We start from the raw sequence: 27,860 nt of genomic DNA on the forward strand, positions 1-27,860 counted from the left end.
ATTAATGGCATTTGGCAGACGCTCTTATCCAGAGCGACGTACGACAAAGTGCATACCCATAACCAAAGATAAGTGCGCTGAAAGACCCGAGAGGGAAGTACAATTTCAACTGCTACCAGTACAACAAAGATAAGGACCAGGGCCAATTTGAATTTTTTAATAAAAAATAAAAAAAAAGATTTAACAGAAAAAACAAATAAACAAAACGCAAAAGTATGACAAAACCCCTTAACTAGCCAAACTAAAAATACTGATACACAACAAAGTAAATCACAGAAAGACAACAATTAAGGTTCACAGGGAGGTGGGGAGGGACGGGAAGAGGTGCAGCTTGAAGAGGTGCGTCTTCAGTTTGCGCTTGAAGGTGGGAAGAGATTCTACAGTTCTGACCTCAACGGGGAGTTCGTTCCACCACCGTGGAGCCAGAACAGACAGTAGTCGTGAGCGTGAGGTGGAAGTCCAGAGAGGGGGAGGTGCCAAGCCTGGGGAGGCTGAACGAAGAGGTCTGGCAGGGGTGTAGGGTCTGATGACTTTTTGTAGGTAAGCTGGGGAAGACCCCTTAACTGCTTGGAAGGTTAGCACCAATGTTTTGAATTTGATACCGTACCAGCCCAGGCAACCTGGAAGGAGCGACCAGAGAGGTAGGACTCAATCCAGTCCAGGGCTGTGCCACAGATGTCCGTTGATGACAGGGCAGACAGGAGGATGGAGTGATCCACAGTGTCGAAGGCAGCAGAGAGATCTAGAGGAATGAGGACAGAGGAGAGGGAGGCTGCTCGTGCGGCATGGAGTGATTCACTGACGGAGAGGAGCGCGGTCTCTGTCAAGTGGCCAGATCTGAAGCCTGACTGATGGGGGTCTAGCAGGTTGTTGTTGGAGAGGAAAGAAGAAAGTTGACTAGATGCGGCTCGTTCTATGGTTTTAGATAGAAAAGGAAGAAGAGATGATGGATGATGGAGGGATCCAGAGTAGGCTTTTTTAGCAGCGGGGTGATGTGGGCCCTCTTGGATGAGTTAACAAGGTGAAAAATGGGAGAATGTCAGGGGTGATAGTCTGGAGAAGAGAAGAGGGGATAGGGTCAAGGGCACAGGTTATAGGGTGGTGGGAGAGCAGGAGTTGAGAAACATCAGAGTCTTTAAGGGGGGAGAAAGTGGAAAAGGAAGGGATGGGCCCAGAGAGGGGGGCAGGGGTTGTAAAGGATCTGCAGATGTCTGTGACCTTCTCATTGAAAAAATCAGCAAAGTCATCAGCAGCGAAGGAGGACTGAGGTGGAGGAGGCGGTGTTTTGAGGAGAGAGGAGAAAATAGAAAACAGTTTCCAGGGGTTAGAAGTGGAGTTCTGAATTTGTGTTTGATAGTATTTTACTTTGGCGGCAGTGTCAGCGGAAGAGAATGCCGCCAGATTATTGGGCGGCATTCTAGCATACATTGGGCGAAAGGCAGGAATACACCCTGGACAGGTCGCCAGTCCATCACAGGGCACACACACCATTCACTCACACTCATACCTATGGGCAATTTAGACTCTCCAATCAGCCTAACCTGCATGTCTTTGGACTGTGGGAGGAAACCAGAGTACCCGAAGGAAACCCACGCAGACACGAGGAGAACATGCAAACTCCGCACAGAGAGGCCCCGGCCGACGGGGATTCGAACCCAGGACCTCCTTGCTGTGAGGCAGCAGTGCTACCCACTGCACCATCCGTGCCACCATATTCTTTTCATATAAACCTTTTTATATGTGTGCGTGCGTGTGCGTGTTTGCAAAATCTTGAAAATGAGATTGAGTATTTGACGACAATGCGATCCAGTTTGTGTCGGAATATGAAAATTTTAATATCAGCTTGAGTTTCAGTGTTTGTTCTTCTCATGCATTGTTTGTTCTCTTGGCTGCTCTGCCAAGCTGAAAATCACAGCTTTTGGCATGTTCACAATTTATGGAGAAACGGAGCATTTATTACATGCAGACAACTTACAATATATAAATACATAGACGCATACACCTCAGTTTAAGTTCATTTGTCCTAAGCTGAAGTACATTGTCATACATTAAGTAGTTGCCATTAGGACAGAAATTAATTATGCATGTATGTATTGTCAACATTTTTGTCCGTATAGATGGTGTAAAATATGCACCATGGAAAATGAGGATATTATTTCAGTTTTACTGTATACGTGTAATGGGGAGTTGTAAATATGAACAGGTTCATTTAGAGTAGTTTATATTCAGAAATATAAACATAAATATCAGTTTGTAAAATACCAAGTGTGTAAGCACATCTTTCCGAGTGCAACGGCCTTGGGTTGCATGTACCATAGGAAATAGTTCCAAGCAAAAATAAGATTAAATTGATCAACTTTAATATTATTCTGGTAATATTTACTCATACCTCTGGAATAACATCAATTTACCAACAGCTTTGGAGGTATATGAATGTCTCTTGCTTTAAACCACAAAACCCCGAATGCCTCGATACCTACTTTTATGAATCTGACAGGTTATCCAAAGCATGTGTAAATATCTAAAATAGCATTCATTGCACACAAAGCTGTCTGGGCCAATCAAAAATACACACCAAATTGAAAAAAAAATATTTTTAAATGCAGAAGAGTGAAATTTTTTTATACCTAACTACAAACCATAAAAGCAATTTATGTTGGCTTGTATTATAAATATTTTGATACTAACGAGACAACTCAGTAGTTGATTTCTTCAGCTTAGTTTACTGGGGCACTCCAAAAAAAAAAAAAAAAAGGACGAATACTAATTATTGGGTAGTATTTGAAAATTCATTGTTACATTACATTACATCACAAGGCATTTAGCAGATGCTCTTATCCAGAGCGACGTACAACACATTGCCTTGTGTCTGGCGTCTGTGATTGAAAAAAAGAAAAAGAACTGACTTTGCCTTGAAGTAAATGACAGACATTTTTGTTTTTAACAAAGCCCCTGCTAAATAACCAGTTCTTACATTGGCACAATGGTGGCTGCTCATCTCCACCTGATTTGTTCAGACAACTGACTCTCAAGCACATGCTTTGGTCTATTTGGTCGGTTTATTTTAATATTGTAGTCGGTGGGAGGACTACCAGGTGTGTTGTCCTAGGCCCAGCAGGAGGAAGGGTCTGTGAACTTGTGGAAGATATTATGGAATAATACAGTAAATTAAATAGACAATTTAACTTGGTAGCCCTGGACAACACATTTAAGCAGACACATCCCATAATACTTTTACTTTCATTACTATGACCAACTCTGTTCCTGGAGATCTGTAGATTTTCACTCCAACCCTAACAAGATCTCATTGAGCTGGTGATTAGCGATGAAGTGAAAACCTACAGGATGCTAGATCTCCAGGAACCATTGTGATGACTGGTTTAATTTCTTAAGTGCGGAAACTGAATGTGGTTGCACCTGCAGTACAGTGAAACAACATGCCAACATATTGTTCTCAGCCGCGTAATGACTATTTCACACAGTGTGTCGGCAGTACGCGGGGAGCAGAGGTACACCAAATCCTTCTCAGCTGCTGATCTCAGGAAAAACGTGTGGGGAATTACCTGTGTAAAATGAGGGTCGTGGGTTGGGTGTGGTGTAATGTTTCAGAATGAAAAGGATATCTTTTGTATATAGGAAGATTCAGTAGTGCATTGGAATCTATTGTCCTTAGGGCAGCAAGGGATTTCTATGAAAACTAACTTCAAAAGCCTGACCTTACTCAAATATGAATACAAAAGCACAATCCCTGTTTGCCAGACATGCTACACAAATAGTGACTGTGATTTCTAATTGTGTTGAAATAAATTGACCTGGCCTTAACATGAAGTCTCTCTCTTATATTTACTTAAATTGGGAATTCAGACCATTTTTTCTTTAGTGATCTTTTGGCAAAACTTTGAAAGTGTTTTTAATTCAGTGGATGGCAGCAGTAGAACCAGATTTGGTAAATGGTTGGCATTTATATGGTAAATGGTTGGAATTTATATAGCGCCTTTATCCAAACCACTTTTACAATTGATGCTTCTCATTCACCCATTCATACACACACTCACACACCGACGGCGATTGGCTGCCATGCAATGCAATGAAATGCAAAATGTCACTGTAACATTGAATGCTTTGGAAAATGAATGTTTGGAAATCTCAAATTATTGTACAGTATTATACTGTACATAAACACAGTTGAATTTAATTCTCATTTATTCTGATGACAACCAAATTGTCTTTTCATCCATCCATCTGTTATCTAACCCGATTATTCCTGGCCAGAGTTGCAGGGGGTGCTGGGGCCCATTTGAGCAGGTATTGGACAAACAGCAGGAATACACCCTGGACAGGTCACCAATCTATCACAGAGCAATTCTCCTTCAAATAAATAGATACGTCCAATTTGATTTGCTCAGAGGGTTGGATCCATACTTTTAAGACCCCAACTGTAAGAATTGTTGTTTTCAGAATAGGCCTGTCACTCAGAACAATGTTTTTGTAAAAGTCATTTGTGTTGTTGATTATCTACTGTTTGATAAAATCATTTGACACAAGCTGCACTTTTTGAATGTGAATCAGACAGTTGCAGATAAGTCTTTTATGTGCACTTAAAGAAATTGTATTATTGTATAAATTGATTTATGCAGGTGTCTGCTCAGAACTAGGGAGGATAGACTTACCCATTTACAAATGTAGCTTAATTAATCAAACACACATCTACAGAAATTTTGATAGAAATTCGACCTTGTCCGATTTCTTAGGCATAATATTGTGAAGTATTTGTTACACCATTAAGGATTAGCCCACATAATGTGGCTGTGTGAACTGTACACTGTTAACTAAATGACAGAGTAAACAGCTTTATTTCATATATGTCCCTTTTCTCTTGAAATGTTAACTCGCCTCATGACATTCAAAATCCTAATGAATGGGAGCATCATGCATTAAATAACCATTGGAACTGGGTGTACACAGTGATCACAAAGACTGGGTATTTCCTAAGGATTTTCTGAATAACTTGAAAACTGCAACACTAAACACTGTCCACTAGTGGTGTAATGGAAAGCCCAAGACTAAACTCGATTGACCAGTTTCCCAGACAAAGATCCTTTTTTCCCCCAAAAAAACAACATTTCCCCAATGGAGATGTCTGCTGAAAATGAAAAGTCCTTGGCAAGGCTTAATCTTTGCCAGTCCTATTGGTCAATTGCAGGGTGCATAGCTGGAGTTTAAACCTAAGGTTTAAGACACCTAGACCACAGAACTGCATTAAACCTGGAACAGCTATCCGAATCTATGTAATAAGGATTAGCTGTTCCATTTATCAGGTAGTACTTTGGTGTCGGACTGCCCTGTTCCCAGAGATCTACCATCCTGTTAGTTAACATTTCAACCCGGACAAAGCACACCTGATTATACCAATTTGCTCTATACAGTCTCTAGCTGTTGAACAAGGTGTGCTTTGTTGGGGTTGGAGTGAAAGTTTACAGGAGGGTAGATCTCCAGGAAGAGGGTTGGGCACGCCTGGTCTTAATCTGAGGTTTATGCTTCAGTTAAGCACATTTGACCCAATGTGTCATTAAATTAAGTCTATGAACACAGTTTATGTTTATGAGATAAACATACAGGCTCATTTACAGGTTTGAAACAAGTGCAGCATAATGTGTGATTATGGTTCTAATATTGGCAATTATGCTTTGTATTACTGCTATACCTTTTGATAGCGCACATCATTCAGAATTCAAGTTCTAATCATGTCATACAAATATGTATTTTTACTGTTAATGGCTAGGGTTCACCAATATGAAAATATCTCATATCAGTCTAATAGAATATAGGCTTGATAATAACTGATATTTCAGAATGTCTTCACATAAATGTTTTTCATGTTGTTTCAGTTACTGTCTATTCCTGTTGGTAATTTTGAAGAAGATGTAGAAGACAAAGGTTCAAAACACCTTACCCATTTTTTAAAGACAGAGAGAGGATAGAGAGACTTCTCTCTGTGGGTGCATGTGTGTGTCAGAGAGAGATTTACACTGTGTGTGTGTGTGTGTGTGTGTGTGTGTGAGAAAGGGAGAGAGAGAGAGAGAGAGAGATAATATTGTATAAACCCCTATTGTTTGCTCTTACATCATTCTCTCAGGCGTCCACCCTCAAAGTAAGCACTGTAACATTTCAACCTGAACAATGCACACCTGATTATATTAATTTGCTCGATACAGTCTCTAGCTGTTGAACAAGGTGTGCTTTGTTGGGGCTGGAGTGAAAGCTTACAGGAGGGCAGATCTCCAGGAAGAGGGTTGGGCACTCTGAGGTTTATGCTTCAGTTAAGCACATTTGACCCAATGTGTTATTAAATTAAGTCTATGAACCCAGTTAATGTTTATGAGATGACTAATTTACTGGTTTGAAACAAGTGCAGCATAATGTGTGATTATGGTTATAATATTGGCAATTATGCTTTGTATTACTGCTATACCTTTTCAAAGCACATTTCATTCAGAATTCAAGCTCTAATCATGTCATACAAATACGTATTTTTACTGTTAATGGCTAGGATTGACCAATATAAAAATATCTCATATCAGGCCTATCAATATAGGCTTGATAATCACTGAAATTTCAGAATGTCTTCACATAAATGTTTTTCATGTTGTGTCAGTTACCGTCTATTCCTGTTGGTAATTTTGAAGAAGATGTAGAAGGCTAAGGTTTGAAACACCTCACCCATTTTCTAAAGACAGAGAGAGGATAGACTTCTCTCTGAGAGTGCATGTGTGTGTGTGTGTGTGTGTCAGAAAGAGATTTACACTGTGTGTGTATGAGAAAGAGAGAGATAGAGGGAGATAATATTGTATAAACCCCTATTGTTTCCCTCAGGTATTCCACCCTCAAAGTAAGCACTGTAAGTGCAAAATGAATGTTTTGTGATTAGGGCAGTTATCTGTTTTTTTCTTTTGCTGGGAATTTTGTATCATTTTGTTTGTGGTTTCAATTAGGTTGTAATTTACAATTGTTCCACATTTTCTTTATGTTAAGCAAAAACATCCATTCTGGTTCCTCAGTGGTGGAATGACTTGCCTACTTCAGCAGAATCCCTCCCCATATATTGATGCAGACTAAAAATATATCTTTTCAAACTATACCTTAGTCCTCCCACTTGATTTCCTCCCCCCACCCCCTTCTGATATCCCTCTTGTCTAACCCTAACCCTTAATAAAAAATGTATATATGTACATTTAAAAAATTGCCCTTACAATGACTGTCTTTTTGTTTAGAACAGCCCTTCATGCATATTTTACTAGTTATGGATGTGAAGCTTTAGCTTGTGGAAGAACCTATGCACTTGTAAATCGCTTTGGATTAAAAGTGTCTGCCAAATGACAAAAATGTAAATGTAATGTAAACATATTTATTTATGCATTAATTCATTCATTCTTTTGTTGTAGGTAATGGAATGGACTATTTAAACACAATAAACAGACACCTTTCTGGTGGGAGCTCCGGGCTCTCAACCAACGGTAAGAACATGTCCAGCCTGAGGAGACGTTTGTTTATGTAGAAGGTTCCAGACAGGAGATAACTACCCGTGTCTGACAGAGCAAAGGCACACAGGCCAGTTTTTATATCCCAGCATCACAGCAAACATAGACAATACTACAGCAACAGAACTCTGGAGTATTAATCCTCCTTAATGTTAAAACTGTGAGATTTCTCAGAGCAAAGTGAATGCTATAAAAACACTTTTTTGAAGTGGGAAACCATTGTGCCCCAAAGGTTGGTCAAAATCCAAGGCCATCCTAGAGTAAATATGTGTCTGCACTGAAGTATACTTTGTTCTTTTGTCCTTGGCTTTGTTATTTTTCTATGCCTCTTCTTTCATCTTCCTCACAATAGTTTATTTCATCTTAATTTTAATCATCCCCACTGCTCAAAACTCATAATCCCTATGATGATAGGGATAGTGTAGACATAGTCAGTGAGTTATGTTTAATCTGAAAAGATTCCATTTTACTTCATTATGAAACAGACAAAGTCACAAAAGGTCAGATTATGACTTGTAATTGTACATTTCTCAGCTTCACTGTACTGTTTTATGGTAAATTTGATTCACAGTTTATGGACATAAGGTAAAAAAAAAAATTGACTGAATTCACTCTGGGAAGCAGTTTTGGTACACAGATAAGTTGTGTGGACCCATTTTTAAATTGTAGGTGACGCATTGGTTTCTATAACTTCCACAATAGAATATGCCTCTCGAGATCCTCCCAAAATCCTAGAAGTGCAGTAATTTATAACAGAAACATCAGGAATGAGTTTCTCCCGGCAACTTACACTTTTAAATGTCTCTGCTATGGTGTAATGCACCACCTAGTGGTAGTTCAATTACAGTGTTGACTGGATGTAAGACTTGGAGTACTAGATTTCATTTTAGGAATTTACATTACTAAACTGATTGGCTCATATCTTTTCAGAAGTAAAATGTGGAATCTAATATTATGCTTGCTTAAAGCTTGTTTCTCAATGTTAAAATATTTTTGGAAGGACCATTTAATCATTTGACAAATGAGTAACTGAAATTCAAACATACTGAAGTAAAATACGTTTTTAAATCTGCATGTCGCTGAAATGGTATAACTTGGCTCCCAAGTTCCTTTATATAATTGCCTCTGTCATGTATTAAAAATATCCCTGTGTGATCATAAAACATAACAAAAAATATTGTCATAGCACTCCTGAAATAATTTTCTTCACATTTGGTAACACTTTCTTTTTTTCACTTGATTCTTTTATTTTTTTTTACAGGTAGCTTCATAGTGCTTACCTCTGAAATAAATATTGTTACCTAATAATTACCTGGTCTTTACTAGGTACTAAGTAATTAGTTAAGTACTAGGTAATTAATGGGCTGTGAAATAAATTGTTAACAAAAATCTTACTTTATAACCACCACCCCCCTCTCTGAGCCCTCCCCCCCCCTCTAGGCCCATCCCTTCCTTTTCCACTTTCTCCCCCCTTACAGACTCTGATGTTTCTCAACTCCTGTTCTCCCACCACCCTACAACCTGTGCCCTTGACCCTATCCCCTCTTCTCTTCTCCAGACTATCACACCTGACATTCTCCCATTTGTCACCTCCCTTGTTAACTCATCCAAGAGGGCCCACATCACCCCGCTGCTAAAAAAGCCTACTCTGGATCCCTCCATCATCCATCATCTCTTCTTCCTTTTCTATCTGAAACCATAGAACGAGCCGCTTCTAGTCAACTTTCTTCTTTCCTCTCCAACAACAACCTGCTAGACCCCCATCAGTCTGGCTTCAGATCTGGCCACTTGACAGAGACCGCGCTCCTCTCCGTCAGTGAATCACTCCATGCCGCACGAGCAGCCTCCCTCTCCTCTGTCCTCATTCCTCTAGATCTCTCTGCTGCCTTCGACACTGTGGATCACTCCATCCTCCTGTCCGGCCTGTCAGCAACGGGCATCTGTGGCACAGCCCTGGACTGGATTGAGTCCTACCTCTCTGGTCGCTCCTTCCAGGTTGCCTGGACTGGTACGGTATCGACACCTCGGCCCCTTGCCACAGGAGTTCCCCAGGGCTCAGTCCTAGGCCCGCTTCTTTTTTCTCTTTACACTCGTTCCCTTGGCCCTGTTATCACTGCACATGGTCTATCCTACCACTGCTATGCGGACGATACCCAACTCTTCATCTCATTCCCACCATCTGATACACAGGTTTCAGCCTGTATCTCTGCTTGCCTGTGTGACATCCAGAGCTGGATGGACAACCACCATCTAAAGCTCAACCCAGGTAAGACTGAAATGATATTCATCCTTGCCACTACCTCTCCTCATCTGGATCTCTCCATTTCCCAAGGGGATACCACACTTATGCCATCACCCAGTGCAAGGAACCTTGGCGTGGTGATGGACAGCAGACTGTCCCTCTCCAAGAACATTGCGGCGGTGACCCGGTCATGCAGGTTCTTCCTATACAACATACGGAGAATCTGCCTCTCTCACCCCCTACTCGACCCAGCTCCTGGTCCAAGCGATGGTTCTGTCCCGCCTGGACTACTGCAATTCCCTCTTGGCAGGCCTCCCAGTGTCTGCCATCAGACTCCTCCAACTTATCCAGCATGCAGCAGCTCGTCTGGTCTTCAACCTTCCCAAATACTGACATGTCACCCCCCTTCTTGTCATGGCTCGCATCAAATTCAAAACCTTCTAAGCAGTTAAGGGGTCTTCCCCACCTTACCTCCAAAAAGTCATCAGACCCTACACCCCTGCCAGACCTCTTCGTTCAGCCTCCACAGGCCGCTTGGCACCTCACCCTCTCTGAACTTCCACCTCACGCTCACGACTACTGTCTGTTCTGGCTGGAACGAACTCCCCGTTGAGGTCAGAACTGTAGAATCTCATCCAATCTTCAAGCCAAACTGAAGACGCACCTCTTCAAGCTGCACCTCCCCCCATCCCTCCCTACCTCCCTGTGAACCTTAATTGTTGTCTTTCTGTCATTTACTTTTTTGTGTATCAGTATTTTTAGTTTGGCTAGGTAAGCAGTGTTTGGCTAGTTAAGGGGTTTGGTCATACTTTTGCTTTGTTTGTTTGTTAAAAAAAAAAGAAAAAAAGAAAGAAAGTCAAATATCTTCGTTGTGCAGGTAGCAGTTGAAATTGTACTTCCCTCTAGGGTCTTTCAGCGTACTTATCCCTGGTTATGGGTATGCACTTTGTTGTACGTCGCTCTGGATAAGAGCATCTGCCCAATGCCATTAATGTAATGTAATAATGTTATGACTTCTAATAAATGGAAATTGAAAAGGTATTAGCAGCAGTCTTAGCTTATGTTCAATAATTGTAATGGTTTAATAGTGAACAGTATAAGTTTGTATTGAAGTTTACTATAGTCTCTTGTTGGATGTGGGTAACTGTATGTGTTGAAATATTTGTTATGTTGGTTATATTTCAGTTGCTGCCAGCTCCTCATCATCCAGAGGGAGGACCCAGAGCAGAGGTACTTTGCATACAGGCCTTTACATCGAGCATCTGCTAGCATCCACTCTGTTCATACAGTGCGGCAAATATATCACTCATAACCCTGAATGCGCTGAAGGAATGTGATGTATAAATACCACAATATCGAACTAATTTTGATTTTATAACTTTTCAGACAGTGAAATAAGAGCCAGATTGCAGAGTGCATCTCCATCCACCAGATGTGAGTATAATTATATTTAATTGCCAATTACGATTTTAAAGAAATTGCACAGAAAATAATGTCACTGAATCTGTAATTGGAGTAAAATAAACATGGATCTACTTGTTTTTTTCTTTGCTGACACAGATTCCTGTTTCTTCAATTTAGCGAAGTTGTTTCATCCTTGAAAAATGTAATGGAATAATGACAGTAAACATTAAACATTAACATTAAAATTTCCAGTTGAAAGTAACATCAGCCAATTTTGGCAAGGCGGATCCCAGAAGGTTGGGAACAGTTTCCAAATCAGTTCAGGAAATGAGCTGAAAAATCCTCAGAGAAAATTATACACGTTCATTTTAGCAAATGCCCACAATTTCAGTTTGTTTCCTGAACTGCAAGGGAATTGACACAGTTCTTATTTTGCCACGTCGATCAGGGCTAGAATGTTCCATTTCCAGTCAGTTAGTTCCAGAACTGAAGGATGTTAGAAGCAGATCTGGATCAAATACATAATTGTTTTGGATTCAAATGTGTTTCTTTGCTCAATTGATTTTGCCTGGTGCTACTGAGCCAACCAAGATCACCAGAAGGCACTTTTGAGAGTATTTCATTTGTTCCAATACAGCAGACAAGATCAGTAAAGCGCAGAAAAGTATTTCAATCCAAAACATTTGGCCCAGGTCTGGTTCCATGAGGATTCTGAACTGGAGATGAGTGCAGCTCTGGTGTGGCTGACACTGTGCTCCTCCTCTCTGCTCCTCCTCTCTGCTCCTCCCCTGTGCTCCTCCTCTGTACTCCTCCTCTGTGCTCCTCCCCTGTGCTCCTCCTCTGTGCGCCTCCTCTGTACTCCTCCCTTGTACTCCTCCTCTGTGCTCCTCCTCTCTGCTCCTCCTCTCTGCTCCTCCCCTGTGCTCCTCCTCTGTACTCCTCCTCTGTGCTCCTCCCCTGTGCTCCTCCTCTGTGCGCCTCCTCTGTACTCCTCCCTTGTACTCCTCCTCTGTGCTCCTCCCCTGTGCTCCTCCTCTGTGCGCCTCCTCTGTACTACTCCCTTGTACTCCTCCTCTGTGCTCCTCCCCTGTGCGCCTCCTCTGCGTCTCCTCTGCAGGGATCGAGCTGGAGGACGTGAAAAAGCTCTTGAAGGGCTGCAGCGTTAACCCCATGCACACCACCTCCGACACCCTCCCCATCCCCAAGAAGGGCTCTGTGGAGACCAGGTTGATCACCGAGGGCTCGCAGTCAGGTATGAGACATTATAACTGTGCCATGGGGGCGATTCCATCCAGTTCCGGGATTCATTTAAATGCGTGTGTTGACATGTTGGGCATTTTTCAAGTCATGAATTGAATTGAATACCTGTAATACATTTTTTGGGATTGCCCGCATTGACATGGAATTTGCACCAACCCTTACAGTTGTTTACACAGTATACAGTTATGGGTATGCACTTTGTTGTACGTCGCTCTGGATAAGAGCATCTGCCAAATGCCATTAATGTAATGTAATAATGTTATGACTTCTAATAAATGGAAATAGAAAAGGTATTAGCAGCAGTCTTAGCTTATATTCAATCATTGTAATGGTTTAATAGTGAACAGTATAAGTTTATATTGAAGTTTACTATAGTCTCTTGTTGGATGTGGGTAACTGTATGTGTTGAAATATTTGTTATGTTGGTTATATTTCAGTTGCTGCCAGCTCTTCATCATCCAGAGGGAGGACCCAGAGCAGAGGTACTTTGCATACAGGCTTTTACATCGAGCATCTGCTAGCATCCACTCTGTTCATACAATGTGGCAAATATATCACTCATAACCCTGAATGCGCTGAAGGAATGTGATGTATAAATACCACAATATTGAACTAATTTTGATTTTATAACTTTTCAGAGAGTGAAATAAGAGCCCGATTGCAGAGTGCATCTCCATCCACCAGATGTGAGTATAATTATATTTAATTGCCAATTACATTGCCGATGTAGGAGACCAGGCTGATCACCGAGGGCTCGCAGTCAGGTATGAGACATTATAACTGTGCCATGGGGGCGATTCCACCCAGTTCCGGGATTCATTTAAATCCGTGTGTTGACATGTTGGGCATTTTTCAAGTCATGAATTAAATTGCATACCTGTAATAAATTTTTTGGGATTGCCCGCATTGACATGGAATTTGCACCAACCCTTACAGTTGTTTACACAGTATACACTTTATTAGGTAGACCCGTATACCAGCTTGTTAAGGCAAATATATAATCAGCCAATCATGTGGCAGCAACTAAATGCATAAAAGCATACAGACATGGTCAAGAGGTTCAGCCGTTTTTTAGACCAAATGTCAGAATTTCCACTGAAAGTTATTTATCACTACATTTCCACTGAAAGTCACTGTAGTTTAATATAACACTGCATTTCCCTTGATAGTTAGTGATATGTAATTGCAATAGTCCTTGGCTTTGCCTGGGAAATGCCTTGTTATGCACAGTAGAAGAAGCAAAGTAGTAGGTCTTATAGCAGACGGATAATGTGAATGATTATTGATTCCAACTTGTGTGACAAGTGACCTATGGAGCCTCTGAGACTGTTCACTGGAGATTTGACTCTCAACAACAGTGTCACATCCCCTCAATCAGGGCGGGGACTGTGTCTTACGCCCTCGGGGGAGACTCATGTAAGTGGACCTGTACAGTCATTGCACGGAATGCCACTGTCTTGCCTGTCAATCAATTTTCATGATTGCGCTTCCGTGGATCTGTATGCTAAACTACAGTTGTGTTATGAATATGGCTGTCTCAGTGTTAATGGATGCTTATTATTCATCCAATATTTAGGTCATTAAAGCGTATTATATACCATTGTGTCTGATTGTAAGGCCTTGTGTGTTATGAGCGTAGAAGCTATGAGTCTGGCAGACACTCATGAATGCTGTGTCAGTTACCACTTTGTTTCAATGGCAGCACGACACCCTGTGCCAGTTAACCCCGTGTTTCCATGGCAGCACGACATCTTGTGCCAGAGTTAACCCTGTTTCCATGACAGCACTGCAACCTGTACCACAGTTAACCCTGTTTCCATGACGGCACTGCACCCTGTGCCACAGTTAACCCAGTTTCCATGACGGCACTGCACCCTGTGCCACAGTTAACCCTGTTTCTATGACGGCACTGCACCCTGTGCCACAGTTAACCCTGTTTCCATGACGACACTGCACCCTGTGCCACAGTTAACCCTGTTTCTATGACGGCACTGCACCCTGTGCCACAGTTAACCCTGTTTCCATGACCGCACTGCACCCTGTGCCACAGTTAACCCTGTTTCCATGACGGCACTACACCCTGTGCCACAGTTAACCCTGTATTTCCACAGCAGTGCTGACGCAGTATGACGCCACGGTGCTGGACTCTGTGCAGCCCTCCTATGTGTGGACCACCTCCAGCCTGCCCTCTGGGTTCGCCGGCCTCACCGCTCCCAACTACTCCACCAGCCCCAAAAACATGTCCCCGGAATCCACCCTCCTGCCCTCCCCACCCCTACCCTCGCTGTCAGGTCAGACTCCTCCCTCTTGTCCACAGGGCTGCAGTTAGGGGCTGCTACAGTTAGGGGATGCAGTTAGAGGCTGCTACAGTTAGCGGTTGCTACAGTTAGGGACTACAGTTGGGGGCTGCTATGGTTAGCGGTTGCTACAGTTAGGGACTACAGTTGGGGGCTGCTACGGTTAGTGGTTGCTACAGTTCGTGACTACAGTTGGGAGCTGCTACAGTTAGCGGTTGCTACAGTTAGGAGCCTTACACTGGCAGGCCCCAGGAGGAGGTTAGAGGGTATAGGGCTTCACTGGGTGGGGCAGTACTCCTCTCGATGTGCGCTACCATCTCCTCAGGTTGATTGGCTCTGCTCCTGCGCCACCTGTATCCGGTCTTTGCTCCTACGACACAACGTCTGCGCAGCTTAGCTGGCAGACTGTGGAGTGACTGCGCATTTCAGAACAGAGCACATGATCCTCTGCTCAGTTCATGGTGTTTGAGTGGCTGCGTGTTTCACAGCCCAACAAAGCGTGTCTTTGTGTGAAATCCTCAGTTGCCGGTGTCTGGAACAACATGACATCCTCACCCCCCCCTCTGAGCGGTGGCCTGTCCAGCAGCAGTGCAGGTCAGGCCTACTGACCACCACTCACTGCCCACTGAACATACTCACTGTTATTCCTACAGCCTGCAAGTAACATTCACTGTGCGTCTAAGAGTGTATCCCTGCTGAAAAAGAACAGCTTAGGCTAGCTTTTGAAACAGCTGGTAGCTGGTTGACCAGTTCAGACCAGCTCCATACTCAACATTGCTTGACCAGCTTAAGCTATTTTTTGAAACAGCCGGTAATTAGCAATTTCAAGCTGGATTTTGCACCAGGGATAGCCTCTGCTTTTGCTATTGCCTTGCAACACAAAAACAAATGCTTTAAAATGTTGATGACATAACACATGTAATTGTTACATTACATTACATTACATTACATGGCATTTAGCAGACGCTCTTATCCCGAGCGACATACAACGAAGTGCAGATCAAACACGTATAAGTGCGAAGAGGACCTGAGAGGACAGTACAGTTCCGAGTCCTAGTGTAAACATACAGATAATCAGAACCCTTGAAGAGTACAATCAACTTCCAAACTAGCATACCACAGTTGGCAGCTAGAATACCCTGAGTACAACAATACAACAGCCAATAAAAAAACAAAAATATCTATACAAGTAACAATATCTATACAATCTATACATAAGTGCCATTACAGTCTAAGGCTAATCATGGTGGTGAGTTAGGGAGGGAAAGGTGTAGCCTGAAGAGATGAGTCTTCAGTCTGCGCTTGAAGGAGGTCAGAGACTCTGCTGTTCTGGGACCAGGACAGACAGCAGTCGTGAGCGTGAAGTGCAGGTGTGGTGAGGGGGAGGTGCCAGACGGCACAAAGTGGCAGAACGGAGGGGTCTTGTTGGTGTATAGGTCTTGATAAGGGATTGAATATATACAGGGGCTGATCCCTTAACTGCCTGGTATGCGAGCATTGAATACCAGATGGGCTGCAGCATTCTGGATCAGTTGTAGGGGTCTGATGGCAGATGCTGGAAGGCCAGAGTCGGATTCTCCGGATGTTGTACAGGAAGAACCTGCACGCCCGGGTCACCATAGCGATGTTCTCAGAGAAGGACAGCCTGTTGTCCATCACCACTCCAAGGTTTCTTGCACTAGGGGATGAGGTCACTGTGGTATCCCTGAGTGAGATGGAAAAATTGGAGAAGGGAGAGGTTAAAGCAGGGATGAAGATCACCTCCGTCTTACCTGGGTTGAGCTTTAGATAGTGGTTGCCCATCCAGCTCTGGATGTCTCTCAGGCAGGCGGAGATACGGGTAGAGACCTGTGTGTCTGATGGGGGAGAAAGAGTTGGGTGTCATCGGCATAACAATGATATGAGATGCCATGAGCAGAGATAACAGGGCCAAGGGATCTTGTGTAAATGGAGAAGAGGAGGGGTCCGAGGACTGAGCCCTGGGGGACTCCTGTAACAAGGGGGCGAGGGGTTGACACTCTTCCAGCCCAGGACACCTGGGAGGACCAGCCAGAGAGATAAGATTTAATCCACTCTAAGGCTGTGCCACAGATCCCTGTAGATGCCAGGGAGGCTAAGAGGATGGAGTGGTTGACTGTGTCGAACGCCGCAGAGAGGTCAAGAAGGATCAGGACGGAAGAGAGAGAGGTTGCTTGTGCAGCCTGAAGGGACTCATTGACGGAGAGGAGTGCGGTCTCCGTCGAGTGGCCAGGTCTGAAGCCGGACTTGTGGGGGTCCAGCAGGTTATTCTGTGAGAGGAAGGAAGAGAGTTGGTTGGAGGCAGCTCGTTCAATGGATTTGGATAGAAAAGGAAGGAGAGATCGGACGGTACTTTTGAATGCAGGAGGGGTCTAGAGTGGGTTTCTTTAGGAGTGGGGTGATGTAGGCCCTCTTGAATGATGAGGGCGGTGGGAGAGCAGGAGGTGAGACACATCAGCATCTGTAAGGGGACAGAAAGAGGAGAAACAGGGGGCAGGCACAGAAAGGAGGCAGGCACAGAGAGAGATGGTGGTGGTCGCGAAGGTGCTGCGGATATCTGCAACCTTCTCGTCAAAAAATACTGCAAAGTCATCAGCAGTGAGGGAGGACTGAGATGATGGGGGAGTGCTGAGGAGCGAGGAGAAAATGGAGAACAGTTGACGGGGGTTAGAAGTGGAATTCTGGATTTTTGTTTGGAAGTAATTTTTTTTGGCAGTGGTGATAGCGGAGGAGCATTCCACCAGGAGAGACTGGTAGGAAGACAGGTCCGATGGGTCTTTTGATTTCCTCCACTTCCTCTCAGCTGCACATAGGCTGGGCCTGGAGGAACATAGAAGGTCAGAAAGCCATGGGCTGGGAGAGGAGGATTGAGCAGGCCGGGAGACAAGAGGACAGAGAGAGTCAAGGGCTGAGGAAAGAGAGGAAAGCAGGGCGGAAGATGCAGAGTCAGTGGGTAGTTCGGAGAAGGATTCAAGAGGAGGGAGAGAAGCGGTGACTCTGGGGGCAAGGGAGGAGGGTGATAGAGAGCGGAGGTTACATCGGACAGAAACAGTGGGGGTGAGCGAAGGGGAGGGAGGCAGAGGAGCTAGGGGGATGGAGAAGGAAATGAAGTGGTGATCGGACATGTGTAAAGGGGTAACAGTGGGGTTAGAAGAGGAGCAGTTCCTCAGAAAGATCAGGTCGAGAAGGTTTCCAGCCTTGTGAGTTGGGGAGAGTGCTGCAGAGAGAGGTCAAAGGAGTGAAGTAGTGGTAAGAAGGCAGCAGACTGGGAGGCTTCCAGGTGGATGTTGAAATCTCCCAGGAGGATAAGTGGGGTGCCATCCTCGGGGAACGAGCTGAGTAGAGTGTCAAGCTCATCAAGGAAGCTTCCCAGGGCACCTGGAGGATGATAAACGACGACAATATAAAGTTTAACAGGGTGAGTAATTGAGACAGCGTGGCATTCAAAGGTGGATAGGGATAGGTCAGTGAGGGAAAATGCAGAGAATTTCCAGGAAGGGGAGATCAGCAAGCCAGTGCCACCTCCACAACCAGAGGGCCGGAGGGTGTGTGAGAAAGAGAAGGAGGATGAGAGGGCAGTGGGGGTGGCGGTGTTCTCTGGTGTGATCCAGGTCTCGGTGAGGGAAAGGAACTGTAGGGACAGGAGGGAGGCATAACCAGTAATGAAGTCAGCCTTCCGTGTGGCAGATTGGCAGTTCCATAGCCCGCCTGCAACTGTGAAGTTGTTACAGGCGGTCAGTGAGGGGTAGCAGAGGTTGGTGGGGTTCCGTTGCCGTGGAGGGCCACGTCGCTGGAAGCACGTTCTGAAGTGGAGAGAGCAGATTAATGGGGTACCGACCCACCATACCATTCCAAATGGGAGGGAGCGATGCTAGCTTCGCTCTGAGCACGCCTATATAAACTGCTAATTACCAATGCAAACTAGCGATCTAATAATTATCCTAACAATTGCAGCGTCCAAAGTATCTCACTGATTCTGATCACTTAATCAGAATAACAGAAGCGAGCGAAACTGCCGGCGGCTGGTGAGAAACACACTAGATTCGCTAACTAATAACAAAATGCGACACACGCCAATTTGACTAACAAATCTACAACAGCTGATAGACTAACAAGGTTTCCTTATTACCTAATGCTCACATGCGACAAACACAGAAACAATACTTAAGCTCTCTGGAGGTCTTCAACTACACACGGCTAGTGGAAAAACATACACTTGTGTGCAGTGTATGGTGTGCAATTGTCTTGTGTGCAGTGTATGGTGTGCAGAATAACCTGGCTACAACCTCCGGCAGTGCCCTCACTTCCAGTGGGATTAACTCACATGCAGGTATGACCATTGAAAGCGGTGATTATCTCATGTTGTTATGGACGGCACTGAGGACCCAGACGCAGACCAGCGGATAATCTAAAAACGTAGTTTATTAGTCCGATTTCGTAGCCAGGAGATACAATACAAAGACAAAGACAGAAGGCAAAATAATGGTCGAGAAAACAGGCAAAAAAGGTAAAAAAATCCAGAAAATCAATAGGCAAAAGTACAAAAGGGCGAAGGCAAAAATCTAAGTCACAAACAAAGCAGATAATCAGAAACCAGAAAAACAAAGGGCAAACAAAACAAGAGGGTAAGGCAGGTCTCGAAAAAACAAGGTCAAAGGGGTGTCTTTATGAATCTCAAGAAATAGGCGTACTGGTAACTCTACTAACGTACTGGCACTATAACTGATCAACATTCTGACACTGGTTCAAAAAGAGACTGAGGTTTAAATACATGAGGGAAGGTGACAATCTAGGCGCGGCTGGGAAAAAGGTGGGCTAGACAAATAGACAACAGATGGGGAAACATAATGGGTAATAACATAATAACGGGAGGGAGACGAAAACGCGGACTGGATGCACATAACCAAACATGTAAAACATACGGCTCTGGATTAGGGAGTAGACATTTGCATAGATTGAAGATGTAGTGATAGTCAGAGACAGCTGCGAACACTTTGCTGAAACTAAGTGAGCAATTAGGGATAGCATAGGGAGGCAGAGTTATAGAACAGTGCAGAAGAACTAAGAGATTGCGTTAGTGAATTAGTTACGTGAATATTTCTAAACTACTCAATAAAAGTGATTGTTAGTTAGTTAGTTAGACAGACAGTAAGTGTATTAATCTGATTAGTACTGTACAATACCTAGATTAGTAGTAGTTAGTAAGAATAGTGCCTTACAACATTTAACTACCAAGAAAAAGTAAGAATCGCGAGTTTGGAAGGAATGTTTGAAAACCCGAAACTACCGTAAACACCCGAATAGTGGGACACGCAGACAGGGGAGTGACTAGGTTGGTAAACATTCAGACGCAGACATAACAGGGGATGACAAATGAGAACTGTCATGGAAAACAATAACCAAGGATGAATGAAAAATGAATAAATAACAAGAATAAACATAAATACACACAGGACAGATACAGACACATCACACATGTGGCACAATGTGCCCTTTGAAATAAAGGTATATTAATTGTATATTAATATGAACAATTATTGTTTTTTTGGAATGTTGGAATTGAATCGCATTTTTTCCATGAATGAATCTTCATTTGGTGTACTATAATTAACCTTTTCTCTTTGTGTGTGCATGTTTTCTACAGGTTATGGGGTACAGAAGAATATGTCTCAGACAGTCAGCTCTGCTGTCTCCGCCAGTACAGGTGCATCCTCAGAGAGAACTATGAACTGTATTTACATTTACATGCATGCTAAAGTTACCACATTACATACACTGTACCTCTTTTTGTAGTTAACCAATGGCCCTGTCCAATTAGTTAATCAAATGAGAAGTTTGGCATTTTGTCATGGCATAAACTATGGTATTTAAGTGCAATGTAATGTGGTCTCACTTGAGCTAAATGTAAATGACATGTGTGCTGCAGCATCTAAGGTCAGGAGCCACAGTGAGGAGCCCTACCTAAAAGACTTCAAGTTCCTGCTGCTGGAGAAGGAGAACATTCCTCAGAGCAGGAAGAACAATGACATGCCCGTCATCATGGCTAAGGACAGTGGGAAGAACTTTGGCAGCGCCCCTCCCAGCAGGATTCCCAAGGGTGAGTCACACACAGGCCCACCCTCTTACACGCTCATCAGCTATTAGCACTGTTAGCATATCAGCTGTTAGCACTTTTAGCATATCAGCTGTTGGCACAGTTAGCATATCAGCTGTTAGCACAGTTATCATATCAGCTGTTAGCACAGTTGGGATGCAATCTGTTAGTACAGTTAGGATATCAGCTAGCAGCACAGTTAGCATATCAACTGTTATCACAGTTAACATATCAGGTGTTTGACAGTTAGCATATCAGCTGTTAGCACTGTTAGCATATCAGGTGTTTGACAGTTAGCATATCAGCTGTTTGCACAGTTAGCACATCAGCTTTTTCATCAGCTGTTAAATCCGCCTTTTTTTTTCTGTACTGCATGTTATAGATATTATGCTTTTATGTGTATATATAATATCAAATGTTTGTGATTTGCTTGAATTATAGTAAATTCAACTTTATTTTGGCTTGAAAATCTTTATTCAATTATTATTCAAATCAAATTGTCATTGAATACCTCAGTTAGCAGTTATTGGCTTTCTCTTTAGCGCTATACTGTACACCGGCAGAAAACCATAATGGGCTGTGCTGTAGACGGGAATTGAGAGTTACATATTACCGCCGAATAAATAACATAAAAGTGCCTTCTCTATGTGTGTTACAGGGCATTAGAGTGCAGTCATAATCCAAAAGGCTTATGAATCTGTCTGTGTTTCAGGGTCATTTTCAGATGACTCTCTGAAGAAAGAGAAAATGGCACCCAGCTATGCTGAAACTCCCATTAAAGCCAAAACAAACGGATTGTATAAGAGTACAGCTACAGATATATAAGATACAATGAAACAAACAGATAAATCATAATTCAGTTATATTGAACATTTATGAGTAATATTCATTAAGACTATGTTGTTCTTAGTTACCACAGTAAAAGTGGTTGCAGTGAGTGTTGTCATCCTTAGCACACATTTTTTACTGATGTGTCATCGGGTTTTCTTCCTATCAGTATCCTACTTTTTTATGTTCAGTATTCCCGAAAGTATTTAAGTTAAAATTGTTTTATTCTTCCCCCCAAAGATGCATCCCAAAAAGCGCTCAAAAAAGACAAGGCAACATATGCAAGTAGGAATATTACAACAAATATATGCATATACAGTATATTCACAAATAACTTACATTACACATATTTCATTTTCATCCCGAAATTAGCCCAAGAATTTCCCAAACGTGCGTGTGTGTGTACCTGTATGCTTACCTGCCTACACATACAGCATGCATGTGCGTGTGTATGTGTACTAAACAGTAATATTTGTAAATGAATCATGACATTGTCACAGAACAGTTCACAAACATTGTTTTGTCCCTTGCCTTGGCTGCCCCAGAGATCGAGAAGGATGGGGGTGGAGGTGGGGGTGGAGGTGGAGGGTGGTGCTGTGGAGACTCCTGCTACAGCTGGTGGAAATGGCTTGTGGGCCTACCCCTGGGGCTGCTGCTTCTCCTGGCCCTCCTGTGTGGACTCATTGCCCTGGGTAAGACTCCTAACCCCCGGCCTCATCTCAACATTTTCATTTAGCCAATTTACTTTGTAGGGATGCAATCTGTAATTATGCCACTGCTGGATTATCTTGTAAGAAAAGCGCTTTCAAAACATAGCTTGAGCTGGTCAAACCATGTTGAGTATGGAGCTGGTCTGAACTGGTCAACCAGCTACTAGCCATTTCAAAAGCTAGCTTGAGCTGAAAGAACATCACCAATGATAATAACTCACTTTTGTAGAATAATCTGGAATACTGAACCCTATAATTGTAAACTCTGGCAGTTAACCCCAGCTAATGCTATTGCTAAGTTCTGACAGTTCCCGAACCCCAGCTAACACTAATGCTAAGTTCTGACAGTTCTCAAACCCCAGCTAATGCTAATAGATAGATAGATAGATAGATAGATAGATACTTTATTCATCCCGAGGGAAATCTTAGGGATGAATAAAGTATCTATCTAAATAATAATGCTAAGTTCTGACAGTTCCCTAACCCCAGCTAATGCTAATGCTAAGTTCTGACAGTTCCCGAACCCCAGCTAATGCTAATGCTAAGTTCTGACAGTTCCCAAACCCCATCTAATGCTAATAGATAGATAGATAGATAGATATATACTTTATTCGTCCTGAGGGAAATTTTAGGGATGAATAAAGTATCTATCTAAATAATAATGCTAAGCTCTGACAGTTCCCTAACCACAGCTAATGCTAATGCTAAGCTCTGACAGTTCCCTAACCCCAGCCTGCCGCTGTGTCTGTCCCCCCTCAGCGGAGCAGTTGAGGAAACTGACAACCAGGGTAGATGCTCTGGATAACAGACCTGATATAAGGGAACACATGCCCAGCATAAAAAAAATGATACAGGCCGAGCTGGCCTCCGACAAAATCAGAGGTACCTGTGCTACACCGCTATCACTGCATGGCCTGTCTGCGGGTTTCTGCACTCCACTGTTCAATATCATGATTAGTCCGTTAGCAGCCAATAGCCTATTAGCAAGCCTGTTGGCGGGAACAGGGAATTAATTGAATGTCATTGAAAATTTCAGAGAGATTTTTTGCCAATTTCATGGATCTACTGATTATTACAATCAATTAAAAATGTGTGTTTATACTGAAACAAGTCATATTTGCATGTATTACTTCAAATTTAAAGCTACATATTGATCGAATCTAGGCATATTTTTCTAGACTTACTGTAAGCTGATAATTCCATTACATTATAACATCAAGTATTTCATGAAAACATAAATGAAAAGGTAAAATAACACTGTGCGCTTCACACTGTAATGATAAACAACTTTTCTCTTTTTTGTTTTAGACTTAATCGGCTCATCTCTCAAAGGAGAAAGAGGGAAACAAGGACCCCAAGGTGTGTGTACAGAGCAGTTGCCTCCTCTTCTTCCTGTAAACTTTAAGAATGGTTTTTATGTATATATTTTGTAATAAATGTGTATATTTTGACATTACATTACATTACATTATTGGCAGTTGGCAGACGCTCTTATCCAGAGCGACGTACAACAAAGTGCATACCCATAACCAGGGATAAGTGCGCTGAAAGACCCTAGAGGGAAGTACAATTTCAATTGCTACCCGTACAACAAAGATAAGGACCAGGTCCTATCTTTTTCTTTTTCTTTTTTTTTTAACAAACAAATAAACAAACAAACAACAAAGCAAAAGTGACCAAACTTAACTATCCAGCTTACCTAGCCAACTAAAAATACCGAAACACAAAGTAAATCACAAAGACAACAATTAAGGTTCACAGGGAGGTAGGGAGGGATGGGAAGAGGTGCTGCTTGAAGAGGTGCGTCTTCAGTTTGCACTTGAAGGTGGGGAGAGATTCTACAGTTCTGACCTCAACGGGGAGTTCGTTCCACCACCGTGGAGCCAGAACAGACAGTAGTCGTGAGCGTGAGGTGGAAGTTCAGAGGTGCCAAGCGGCCTGTGGAGGCTGAATGAAGAGGTCTGGCAGGGGTGTAGGGTCTGATGACTTTTTGTAGGTAAGCTGGGGAACTGCTTGGAAGGTTAGCACCAATGTTTTGAATTTGATACCGTACCAGCCCAGGCAACCTGGAAGGAGCGACCAGAGAGGTAGGACTCAATCCAGTCCAGGGCTGTGCCACAGATGCCCGTTGCTGACAGGGCGGACAGGGGGATGGAGTGATCCAAAGTGTCGAAGGCAGCAGAGAGATCTAGAAGAATGAGGACAGAGGAGAGGGAGGCTGCTTGTGCGGCATGGAGCGACTCACTGACGGAGAGGAGCGCGGTCTCTGTCGAGTGGCCCAATCTGAAGCCAGACTGATGGGGGTCTAGCAGGTTGCTGTTAGAAAAGAAAGAAGAAAGTTGAGTAGAAGCAGCTCGTTCTATGGTTTTAGAAAGAAAAGGAAGAAGAGATACCGGGCGGTAGTTCTGGATGATGGAGGGATCCAGAGTAGGCTTTTTTAGCAGATGTGGGCCCTCTTGGAGGATGCTGGAAAACAGCCGGAAGACAGGGAGGAGTTGACAAGGGAGGTGACAAATGGGAGAATGTCAGGTGTGATAGTCTGGAGAAGAGAAGAGGGGATAGGATCAAGGGCACAGGTTGTAGGGTGGTGGGAGAGCAGGAGTTGAGAAACATCAGAGTCTGTAAGGGGGGAGAAAGTGGAAAAGGAAGGGATGGGCCTAGAGGGGTGGAAGGGCACAGTAAGGGTTGTAAAGGATCTGCAGATGACTGTGACCTTCTCATCGAAAAAATCAGCAAAGTCATCAGCAGCAAAGGAGGACTGAGGTGGAGGAGGCGGTGTGTTGAGAAGAGAGGAGAAAATGGAGAACAGTTTCCGGGGGTTAGAAGCGGAGTTCTGAATTTGTGTCTGATAGTATTTTGCTTTGGCGGCAGTGACAGCGGAAGAGAATGCCACCAGGAGAGACTGGTAAATTGTGAGGTCTGAAGGGTCTCTGGATTTTCCCCACTTCCTCTCCGCTGCGCGGAGGCTGGTCCTGGAGGTACGGAAGGTGTCAGATATCCTAGGACTGGGGAGGGGATGTGCGAGGCGGCTTTCAGACAGGGGGACAGAGAGAGTCAAAGGCAGAGGAGAGAGATGAAAGGAGGGTGGCAGATGCAGAGTCAGTGGGGAGTTTGGAGAAGGATTTGAGAGGGGGGAGTGAGGCGGTGACAGTGGTGACAAAGGAAGAGGGTGAGAGGGAGTGGAGGTTACGGCGGGCTGAGGAAGTGTGGGTGGGAGGAGGGGGAGGAGGATGGGGAGGAAGAGGGAGGGAGAATGAGATGAAGTGGTGTATGCAGAGGGGTAACCGTGAAATCGGAGCATGAGCAGTTCCTCACAAAGACAAGGTCTAGGACATTACCCGCCTTGTGGGTTGGAGGAGAGTGTTGCAGGGAGAGGCCGAAGGACTGGATTAGCGGTAGGAAGGCAGCAGCCTTGGAGGCTTCAAGGTAGATGTTGAAGTCTCCAAGGAGAATCAATGGGGTGCCATCCTCAGGGAAGGAGAAGGGTGTCTAGCTCATCAAGGAAGTTTCCCAGGGGTCCTGGAGGACGATAGATACCTGTACAGCTGTTCACCTGGCCCCCAGCTCAAACACACCTGTACAGCTGTTCACCTGGCCCCAGCTCAAACACACCTGTACAGCTGTTCACCTGGCCCCAGCTCAAACACACCTGTATAGCTGTTCACCTGGCCCCCAGCTCAAACACACCTGTACAGCTGTTCACCTGGGCCCAGCTCAAACACACCTGTACAGCTGTTCACCTGGGCCCAGCTCAAACACACCTGTAGGACCAGGTGCCTGTGGCGACGTTGGCCCTTCTGGACACAAAGGTAGGTGCAGTTCAGTGAGGGGGCATGAAAGCGTTATAAATGTGGAGTGATCTAAAAACACGCCTGTTTTGATTCCATTCTATAGTGGAGTATCTCTGTATCATTGATGTGATGATGCGAATGGCTTCTACATTCTTAGGGGATTACTCTTTAGAGTATGTTATTTATTTACTTGGTAAAATGATACATCCAGGGTGGCTCAAAAGAAAGTTCCTCTGGAGATATTAGTCTGAGTGTTTTTCTCCCCCGAGTCTTTTACCTTATGTGCTGTTTGGGGGCTTAGAACTGGCATTTCCCCTTTCTTCTTCCCTTCTGTTACTCTGTAAAGCGTGTTTGGGACAGTCTTCTGTGAAGAGCGCTACACAAATAAAACTGAATTGAATTTATGGTGTTGTGCTTCTGAGCCTGCACTGCTCCATCTCTCTGTGTTTCCGGTTATTCCCAGTGGAGCTATCCGGGTAAAGATCCTTCAGCATGCATCCTGGACTGTCCAGCTGTGAATCACCCATTTTGCCCTTTTTTATTATCCGGACTGAAGTGTATTTGGTGTTATTTTTTGCAGTACATACTGTATGTCATACAATAGGGCAACGGATTCATCTTGTCTTGTGCTGCACAATATTTTACCATGAGCCTCAGGATGGCAAATAATTACTTTTATTCTCAAATTTGAGTTTTGCCATTGTATCCTTACTTGTGTAATAACATATTTTTGTATTTTTGAAACACATTTTGTTGTAAAAGCCCAGAAGTATAGCACAGGTCTTGTACATTCTTTAAATTATGAAGCAAGTTACTTGTTTTAAATTATTTCCACAAGTATCCATCTCGGCTAAGCTTACTGTACATAAGCTTACTCTACATACATGAGATGTAGATGTAAATGTCTGTACTACATATGTAGGTCTACACTTTAATCTGTGGATTTACCCTGTTGCCTAGTAACAGCTTAAATCAGGTATCAGCAATTTATGGTCCCCGAAGGCCAAGAACTGCTGGTTTTCCACCATCCCTTTACCTGAGTGTCAGGTGCGAAGAGAGTCTGGACAATCAGTAGCACTAAATACTTGGGAGAACAGAAAACCAGGGCTGGAGTTGGATTAGAGGGCCAGAGGTGGCTAAAATGCAGCACTTAGCCTTACTCTTGCTGTTTGAAGTCAATTAAGTGAGTATTTGCCCAGTTTGTGTTTCTGATAATGTGTGTTTTCTTCACAAAGACAAACACTTTATCACAGGAGATCCGGGTGATAAAGGTTATCGAGAGATGAGTGTGACATTATTTTTACAACAAGATTCTGTGGTCAGTTCAAATGATTGACACACCCATCATGTGCAAACTAGGAATTGGCTTCCTGATGTTTGCTGTTATCACTGTGTGACAAGTTCCTGTACAGTTCCTGATGTATTAATGCATATATTTATGTTTAATATTTATTGTTATACCAGCTGAGTTGACTGCTTTTGGATGAGACTAACTGCAGACTTACCATGGTTTTGATGTATGCTATCTCAAGGTGACCAAGGACAGATCGGACCGCCTGGAATTTGCGGTCCAGTTGGACCTCAAGGCAATGTTGGCCCTCCAGGTAAAATTCCGTTTAGCTTAAATACAGGTGCGCATCCCTGCTGAAAAAACAGCTCAGTCAAGGTTTTGTGAAAG

At 43.5% G+C, this 27,860-nt stretch overlaps 1 protein-coding gene across 1 annotated transcript in view; it reads left to right on the top strand.

Annotated features, from left to right (window-relative positions):
• Nucleotides 1-395: 395 nt before the first annotated feature.
• LOC133118602 (collagen alpha-1(XVII) chain-like) overlaps nt 396-27,860 on the top strand; it is a 61,551-nt gene continuing 34,086 nt past the window's right edge. The window contains exons 1-16 of the mRNA XM_061228711.1: nt 396-540; nt 7,443-7,514; nt 10,966-11,010; nt 11,167-11,214; nt 12,302-12,436; nt 12,882-12,926; nt 13,083-13,130; nt 14,556-14,735; nt 15,264-15,335; nt 20,404-20,463; nt 20,686-20,856; nt 21,922-21,966; nt 22,227-22,373; nt 23,151-23,273; nt 23,700-23,750; nt 27,715-27,786. Of these exons, the coding sequence (XP_061084695.1) occupies nt 7,451-7,514; nt 10,966-11,010; nt 11,167-11,214; nt 12,302-12,436; nt 12,882-12,926; nt 13,083-13,130; nt 14,556-14,735; nt 15,264-15,335; nt 20,404-20,463; nt 20,686-20,856; nt 21,922-21,966; nt 22,227-22,373; nt 23,151-23,273; nt 23,700-23,750; nt 27,715-27,786 (1,306 nt within the window). The 5' untranslated portion in view covers nt 396-540; nt 7,443-7,450. The remainder of the gene's footprint in view (nt 541-7,442; nt 7,515-10,965; nt 11,011-11,166; nt 11,215-12,301; nt 12,437-12,881; nt 12,927-13,082; nt 13,131-14,555; nt 14,736-15,263; nt 15,336-20,403; nt 20,464-20,685; nt 20,857-21,921; nt 21,967-22,226; nt 22,374-23,150; nt 23,274-23,699; nt 23,751-27,714; nt 27,787-27,860) is intronic.

This window comes from Conger conger, chromosome 18, assembly GCF_963514075.1.
Source record: "Conger conger chromosome 18, fConCon1.1, whole genome shotgun sequence".
Lineage (NCBI taxonomy): Eukaryota > Metazoa > Chordata > Actinopteri > Anguilliformes > Congridae > Conger > Conger conger.